Source organism: Nicotiana attenuata, chromosome 3, assembly GCF_001879085.1.
Source record: "Nicotiana attenuata strain UT chromosome 3, NIATTr2, whole genome shotgun sequence".
In the NCBI taxonomy this organism is placed as follows: Eukaryota; Viridiplantae; Streptophyta; class Magnoliopsida; order Solanales; family Solanaceae; genus Nicotiana; species Nicotiana attenuata.
The window spans coordinates 51,219,554-51,228,053 of NC_031991.1; the positions used below are offsets into that span (position 1 = coordinate 51,219,554).

The following is an 8,500-nucleotide window of genomic DNA, read 5'->3' on the forward strand; positions in this document are numbered from 1 at the left end:
AACAATGTTATTGAGGATCGGGTTGCACGCCGCAACAGTAAAAGGTGAGGATCGGGTTGCGCGCCGCAACAATTATACATGATAAATGATATGGGTCGGGTTGCACGCCGCAATAGTGGTATTTGTGGAGCGGGTTGCACGCCGCAACAATAGTAATTATGGAGCGGGTTGCACGCCGCAACAACTATTGAGGCTATGTGTTTGTATTTGAGTATTGATTCCTTGTTCATTGTGAACCTAAGCTGTTTTAGTTGTTACTCTGGATTGCTGCTAATATTGTATCTCCCCTTAGCATGTCTCCCCTCCCATGTTGTTAATTGCTTTGTATTTGATTTTCGCTATATATTTATAACTGCACAGGTTTATGTGGTGTCCAGTCTAGCCTCGTCACTACTTCGCCGGGGTTAGGCTAAACACTTACCAACACATGGGGTCGGTTGTGCTGATGCTACACTTCTGTGCATTTTTGCACAGGTCCAGGTTTTGAGGAGCAGCAGCAGCAGTAGTTCGGGAGCAGACTTTCCTATTCACGAGACTGAGGTAGCCTTGCAGGCGTCCGCAGGTCTCTTCTTTATGTTTCCTTTTGACTGTTGCCTCATTGTTTTCGAGACAGACAGCTGTTATATTTCTTTCAGACCTTTGTATTTAGTTTATTCTTAGTAGTTCGTGAGTAACGTGACACCAAATCTTGGGTAGAGGTTATTATTGACTATTCCGCATTTTGATTCAGACTTATAAATTAGACTTCCACTATTAGTATTATTAAATTTCATATTACTTATTGATGCTATCGATAGTTAACAGATTTATTTATTAATGAAAGGTAAATAAGTTGGCTTGCCTAGCTACCACGAGTAGACGTCATCACGATTTCGATGGTAGAAAATTCGGGTCGTAAGAGAAAGCTAGCTCTGACTAGTGAGAGAGGACTGGTAGATTGACAACCCGCCTAAAACTAATTAATTAATTACACAAATTCTCACAATTATCTAATGATGATTCATATAGACTATCATAATTTATTGAAAGTGAACCGTAATCAATGTTGTTGGCAAAAGGAGGGGGTGGAGGGGAGACGATAGGAAAGGATTTTTGTTAGTAGATTGACCGCCAACGTAAAACTAGTTAATTACAATAAATTACACCAGTACACTAGTGATGATTAATTCATATTATCTATCTCAATGTAATGTGCTTGAAATTGGAGGCGCCATATATAGTAGTTGTTGTTGTTTTCTCTTTTTTGGGGTTTATGGGGGTTTGGTGTGGGGGGGGGGGGGGTGCGGGGGAGGGAAGAGAAGGGACAGGACATTCGCAGGGGTGGGTAGGAGCTTGGAGCAAAGGGGATTGACAACTAATAAGTTGTTAAAACCCACGGTTGGCTTAATCTTTGCTTTGAAACAATGTTAAATGTCTTATAGATAGCCAAGAGTAAAATGATGCAAACCCATGAAAACAATTTAACAACCAATATTTACTACATTTAGTAAGTAGGAGTCATATCTATTATCCTCAAATTTCTAAGGTTCTATGATAATATAATTACTAGATCTTCACCGACAACACAAAAAGTAGAAGTTTTCTCATTCATTTCCTATCTTTTTATGGTAAATAATAATTATTTTTCATAAGGGGTCCTGCCTGATTAATATTACAGTTATTACACATCTTTTTGTTGAGATTCTGCATACCTTTATTTTTAATATTAATATACCGGTAATTTATTAAACACTACCATGATTATGGCGATTTTATTAAATAAAACAAAAAAGGAGGATTGTTTTAGTCATTTTAATGTTGCCATAGATAAATCAAGCTACAATAAGGGAAACCTATATTTTTGTTTTGATGATGAAAAACTACGAGATTTAAAACTTATTCGTACAGGATATTTATAGCAAATCAATAAATGCATGATATGTGTTTTGTACATGAACTTCAGACACTTAACCATTGTGAATATATGCATGCATATCTCATTAAATCACTTAACCATAATGTATTAATATGGTTTGGTGCAAGAACATGATGCAAGTCAGTATTTATCCTTAAAAAGTAAGTAGTATATTAAATATGGTTATACTTATCCTATTTAGTAATGACCTGAAATTACTAAGTTTAACTAATTCCCTTTTTAACAATACCTACTATAATTTCTAGTTTTGCTTTTCGACATGTTTGCAAAAATAAAAAAGTTCGAAACTATTTTTTTTTTTTTTTGTTGCAATAGCTACTCTTTTTCCAATCATTCATTCGCTTTTAGCATATGATTTATCTGTGAGTCTGGGACAATCGACACACTTTTCATCCTTCCAAAGTTTCACGGCTTTATATATCGTTCTAATAGTCCGTTGTATCAAACTTTGAAGATTTTTTTTTTCATTTTACATTTTGAGTTATAAATTTTTAAAATTTTTGCGTGTGAATTTCAGTATCATTTGTCTTAGACAAATTTATCATGTCTTATTTTGGTGATATCGACCGTCATAAACCGTGACGTAGCAAACTATATGGGGCAATGTAATATTCTTCACGAGAAGCCAATTTTCATCCCATGCATGCAGTTCACACTTTGCTGAGTTAGGTTTTAAAACCATATAATAAAATGACTGAAATTTCCAAGCCTTGAATTAATTGATCTGTAGTATGTGGGACATGAAGACCACCAAGCATCATAGATTGCTTTTAGATAGTTCTATCAATTATGCCTTAATTCCAATTTAGTTGATATTAGCTTTTAGATAGTTATGAATATAAATTAATTACCCAACTAATGAATGCATGGGAAAACGGCCACTTGCATAAATTCAAGGGTGCATTACGTACAGTATAATAGACCTAATATGATCCAACCTCCCGCCACACATATGAGGTGCCTTTGTTTAGACAACTAATAAAGAAAAAAAGGAAATTTGTTTCTCACATAAACAAACTAATAGCTTAACTAGCAAAATTTTGATGGTCCACAGAGTTTTGAACTTTATGTAAAATGCAAGTAATGATTGAGGGAGAAATTGCATGAAAGAAATTAAATTGCTGTTCAAGAAGAAGTAGAGATGACCCCAAAACATCCATCTCACCTAACTGAAGAAAATGATGACACAACAGAAAATTAAGGCACTTTCAACTATATATATTTGCGTTGGCAGGTCATTCCTGAATAAAACAAGATCACAAGACATCAGAACTAAAAAGAAAATCACTTCCATAATAGTTGTAAAGAGAAGTATTTACAGAAATTTCAAGAAAAGAGACAAAAATGAACTCTTGGGTTCGCCTTTTCATAGTATTGGCAGCTTGCCTTTTTCCTCTTGTCGTTGAATGCAGGATTCGACATTACAAGTTCAATGTAAGTACTCTTAGCACTATTGCATCAGTAAACAACAATGCAAGTTTCTTGATATTACCATAGTCACAAATGTTGGATAATTTGTATTATGGAAGACATATACTCCCCTGTCGTCTCAATTTACATGACACACTTTTCTTTTTAATTTGTCGCAAAAACAATGTCCTATTTCTATTTTTAGATACAATTTAAGTTTACATTTTTTATTTTACGTTTAATTAATTTATAGTCATACAAATATTTAAGGCTAAGACCAAAAGTTTCAAAAAAATTTATTTCTTTTTTAAACTTCGTTATCTAATTAAACGGTACTACATAAATTGGGATGGAGGGAATATGCTATAATAAGGGTCTAACTTTTTGACATTATGTTCTGCAAAAGAGAATGTTGTTGGCACTTAAAGAGGGGGTGTTTGATTTGGAAAAAATCACAACCAATTACAGATAAGTGTGATAACAAGCTTCATATTCCCTAAGATCTGCTATATATATCCAAAGTCAAAGAATCAATCTTTTAAGAAAGCGTTCTGCATGTGTCCAAGTGCTTTTATATTTAAATGGACTACTTTTTTTCTTCTTCTTCTTAATTACAGTATCAATTTTTCTAACAATAAACAACTTAAGTTTTACATTCAGTCTGCTACAAAAGTGAAGAGAATCATCTTTTGTAAGTTTCTTGAAATGATTAATTAATCAATAAATATATATTGGTCCTATTTTCTAGCTTCTAGAGAAAAAGGAATTTTCTCCTTTTCTTTTGCCTTAGCAATAATATAAAATAAGGAAAACCAGAAAATTTCCATCCCACTATTAACATACTGTCACAAAGTGTATCAATCCAGAATGATTGGCTCTTGTTACTGTTAAGTAGATTTCTCGAACTCTAAGACAACAAAAATTAGGTAAAAGAAAATTCGAATTAACAAAGGTGGTTGGTCTATAAAAACAAATCAGTTGACGCTAAGACAAGCAAAATCATTATATTTACGATCAAAATAATTTGTATCAACTATACATGAACAATGTATAGTTATAATAATGTAAATTATTGCATGGCAGGTGGTAATGAAGAACACAACTCGCCTTTGTTCATCCAAGCCCATTGTTACTGTCAATGGAAAATTTCCAGGACCTACAATCTATGCTCGGGAAGAAGACACAGTACTTGTCAAAGTTGTTAACCATGTCAAGTATAATCTTTCTATCCATTGGTAAGTCATCTAATATCTATCAGTTTAACTTCTATACAACGTGGAGTCAGGATTTTCCATAAGGGGATTAAAAAAATACAAGAAAATTACACCTGAGATCAAAACTTGTGACATAAGCAATTTTTGAATAACAACTTAATATATATATATATATATATATATATATATATATATATATATATATATATATATATATATATAACGTGTGTGTGTGTGTGTTTGTGTATCTGCCGGTTATCTTTTAGTTTAAGCGGTTTGGTGGACGACTATTTAGGTTAATTCTTCAATATTTATTTTTATCTATATTAGCACAATATAATTTTTCCGATAAAGGGAATCATTCAGGTGAACCCCCTTGCTTCCACCTAGCTAGCTTTGCCCCTACTTATCAATTCATCACTTAAAAGATAGCTATAAATAATCACCCATAAAAAATGGACGAATTTCATTACCTAGAAAATAAAACAGATTACCTGTTACAATAGATTAAAGTACAACGATAACATATATTTTTTTATACAGGCATGGTATTAGACAACTTAGAACAGGTTGGGCAGATGGACCAGCATACATCACACAATGTCCAGTTCAGCCAGGGCAAAACTATGTCTACAACTTCACCATTACAGGCCAAAGGGGTACACTATTTTGGCATGCTCATATTTTGTGGCTAAGGGCCACTGTTCATGGTGCAATTGTTATTTTGCCTAAGCTTGGTGTGCCTTATCCATTCCCTAAACCCAACCATGAAGCTGTCGTGCTCCTAGGTAAAAAAAACATTAATTTTGTTTAAACCACAGTATTATCTTTATTTTCTTGAAATATTTATATATGTAAAAGATTGGAAATTTTGCTGATTTTGATGATGTTATGCAGCTGAATGGTGGAAATCTGATACCGAAGCTGTGATTAATGAAGCCATAAAATCAGGATTAGCCCCTAATGTTTCTGATGCTCACACCATCAATGGTCATCCGGGACCCGTCTCAAACTGCCCATCACAAGGTAAAACTTGTACGAGTTTAACTTCCATATACTAATACAAAAATAAAGGGGAATTAAGTACACTCTAATTTTTGGTAAAGAGGAAAACATATAACATTTTTGGACCATATGATATGCAGGTGGATACAAATTGAATGTTGATCCAGGAAAAACCTACATGTTACGAGTCATCAACGCTGCGCTCAATGAAGAACTCTTCTTTAAAATTGCAGGACATAAAATGACAGTAGTTGAAGTTGATGCCACTTATGTTAAACCTTTTAAAACAGACACAATTGTAATTGCTCCTGGCCAAACAACAAATGTAATTGTCACTGCCAATCAAGGTTCTGGAAAATACATGGTTGCTGCTTCACCTTTTATGGATGCACCAATTGCTGTTGACAATGTTACAGCAATAGCCACTTTACATTATTCTGGCACACAAGGAAATAACCACATTTCACTTACTAGCACCCCACCTAAAAATGCCACCCCTGTAGCCAACACTTTTCTTGATTCATTAAGAAGCCTGAATTCCAAAAAATACCCTGCTAATGTTCCCAAAAAAATTGATCATTCCCTATTTTTCACGGTAGGTTTAGGGATTAATCCATGCCCGAGTTGCAAACAGGGTAATGGAAGCAGAGTTGTGGCTAGTGTAAACAATGTTACATTTGTTATGCCAACTACTGCACTTTTACAAGCACATTTCTTCGGGATCAAAGGAGTTTTCACGACAGATTTTCCAGCAAACCCTCCTTTTGCTTTCAATTATACAGGAACAGGACCAGCTAATTTGGCAACGACGAATGGGACTAAGGTTTATAGGTTGCGATATAACGATACAGTTCAATTAGTTTTGCAGGATACTGGAATTATAGCCCCTGAGAACCATCCAATCCATTTGCATGGCTTCAATTTTTATCTAGTGGGTAAAGGCATAGGAAATTTTAATCCAAAAACAGATCCTAAAAATTTTAATCTTGTTGATCCTGTTGAGAGGAATACAGTTGGTGTACCTGCTGGAGGATGGGTTGCTATAAGATTCCGTGCTGACAATCCAGGTACATACATCATTGTTTGTTAGATTTAATATTGGGCTAAAACAGCACAAAAATACTCTTAATATAGTATAATATTATTTGCTTTGGACAAAGCTCACACGATTTTCCTCAAAAGCATCACACCATTATGAAATTAATAATTAATCCAAATAATCGCTCGCCCAACCAGTTAAACTAAAAATAGCCAGTAAAAGTATAATATATGCATAATTTATGTATTATATGTGTATAACTGTGTATAATCACTGTATAATCTATATATATAGTTAGAAAAATAAACAATGAATATGACCAGCTATTTGTGTGAAGATCCGTTAAGAAATGCCTATATCTTTTGTGTAGAATTCCAATCTTTTCAGCTACGATTGTGAGACTTTTTCGCACACCTAACATTTAACTTAAAGTTTAAAGAAATTTTATGTTATTAGTGTATTTTAACTATTTTTTAAAATTGCAGGAATTTGGTTTATGCATTGTCATCTAGAGATACATACAACATGGGGATTGAAAATGGCATGGCTTGTTGATAATGGCAAAGGTCCAAATGAGTCCCTTTTGCCACCTCCAAAGGATCTTCCAAAATGCTAAAAACGGAGAGGCCTTTTTGGAAGGAGTTAAATTCACATACAAAGCAAAATGTAGGAAAGCAGGCTAAAGACTACAACAAGAGAAACAAAGAGGAAAGGAGAGTCAATAAGCAATGTATTCATTTCTTGTGTGAAAGAGAAAAACATTTTTTTCTCAATCAAATTATAATAATTATACGAGTATTCAATGTATACAATTTTTTTTGATTGTTAATGGAAGTTCAAAAAATTGGTTTTCTGCTACCTCTCTTTTCTATGATTACTCTTATTGATTCAGGTTTTGTGCTACCTCTCTTTTGTTAATGGGCTTATAAAAACTCAGGGGGCCGTTTGGTATGAGGTATAAGGTGAGATAAGATGTAGGATTAAATTTATACTCTGTTTGGTTGGCGGTATAAATTTATCCTGGGATAAATTTAAACCTCCAACCAAACAAGGCATAAATTTACTCCGAGACTTAATCCAGGATATCCCATCTTATCTCACCTTATCCCATCAAATGCGGAATTATTTTATCCCATCTCTCGTGTGGTATAAAATAGTCTTGGAATTGTAATGTCACGACCCAATTTAGGATCATGACTGGCACTTAGGAGCAAGTGCCCTAAAGTAAGCCTCATCGGTATTTTACAAAAAATCGGACAGAGTTTCCCCTATTTTTGGACTATCCAAAAATGTTCCTGTCTCAAATCAACAACCAAACATCCTAATACCAATCCAAACAACAATAACTTTATCAAATAACCCAAACAAATATCTACCATTAATTGCCCACCCACTAACAGCTAGAAATACTAATTTATCTCCAACTTTGATAATAAAGAGCGATACTCAACATAAGTCTATAATAACAAAAGAATACTCATGACACTAAAAAAATGACTATGGAGCGACTCTAAGAGTTCAAAGAAAAGACCATAACAATAAATAAAATCTCCGCTCACGCGAACAAGTGCGAGGCTCACCAAGAACTATCAACCTGTGTGCTCTAATTACCGAAATCTTCGCCCGCGTCAACTGTTGTCTCTGTACAAAAATTAGCGGAGAATGAGTTGCTAGCTCAGTGAGTAATAACACTTAACCACAACCGCTTTCATTGGGGACAAGTCAGAAAACTTGCTAGTATATATATTAAACGGAAAATATCATAAGAATGGCCTTTCCGAAACAATAAACAATAATCAGTCTCATCATGTTTTTCATGTAATATAAATCAACTGACAATTCGGTAATAAGCTCAGTAAATACTGTGTAATATCAATATTCATGTTTGGGACGTTTCAATGAATGGATCATGTGTCG

General features: G+C 34.0%; 1 protein-coding gene across 1 annotated transcript; it reads left to right on the top strand.

Moving 5' to 3' along the window:
• On the top strand, positions 3,165–7,441 carry LOC109223744 (laccase-4-like). Its single transcript, XM_019388161.1, has 6 exons — positions 3,165–3,349; positions 4,409–4,560; positions 5,083–5,327; positions 5,437–5,565; positions 5,685–6,611; positions 7,069–7,441. Exons 1-6 carry the CDS (start codon positions 3,260–3,262, stop codon positions 7,197–7,199), a joined length of 1,674 nt encoding a protein of 557 aa, XP_019243706.1. The 5' UTR covers positions 3,165–3,259; the 3' UTR covers positions 7,200–7,441.

Bases quoted from the DNA above. Each gene is read 5' to 3' on its own strand.
- LOC109223744 (XM_019388161.1), top strand. From the start codon at position 3,260: ATGAACTCTTGGGTTCGCCTTTTCATAGTATTGGCAGCTTGCCTTTTT. The intron at 4,561-5,082 runs GTAAGTCATCTA...TTTTTTATACAG, and splicing joins TATAATCTTTCTATCCATTG to GCATGGTATTAGACAACTTA. The intron at 6,612-7,068 runs GTACATACATCA...TTAAAATTGCAG, and splicing joins ATTCCGTGCTGACAATCCAG to GAATTTGGTTTATGCATTGT.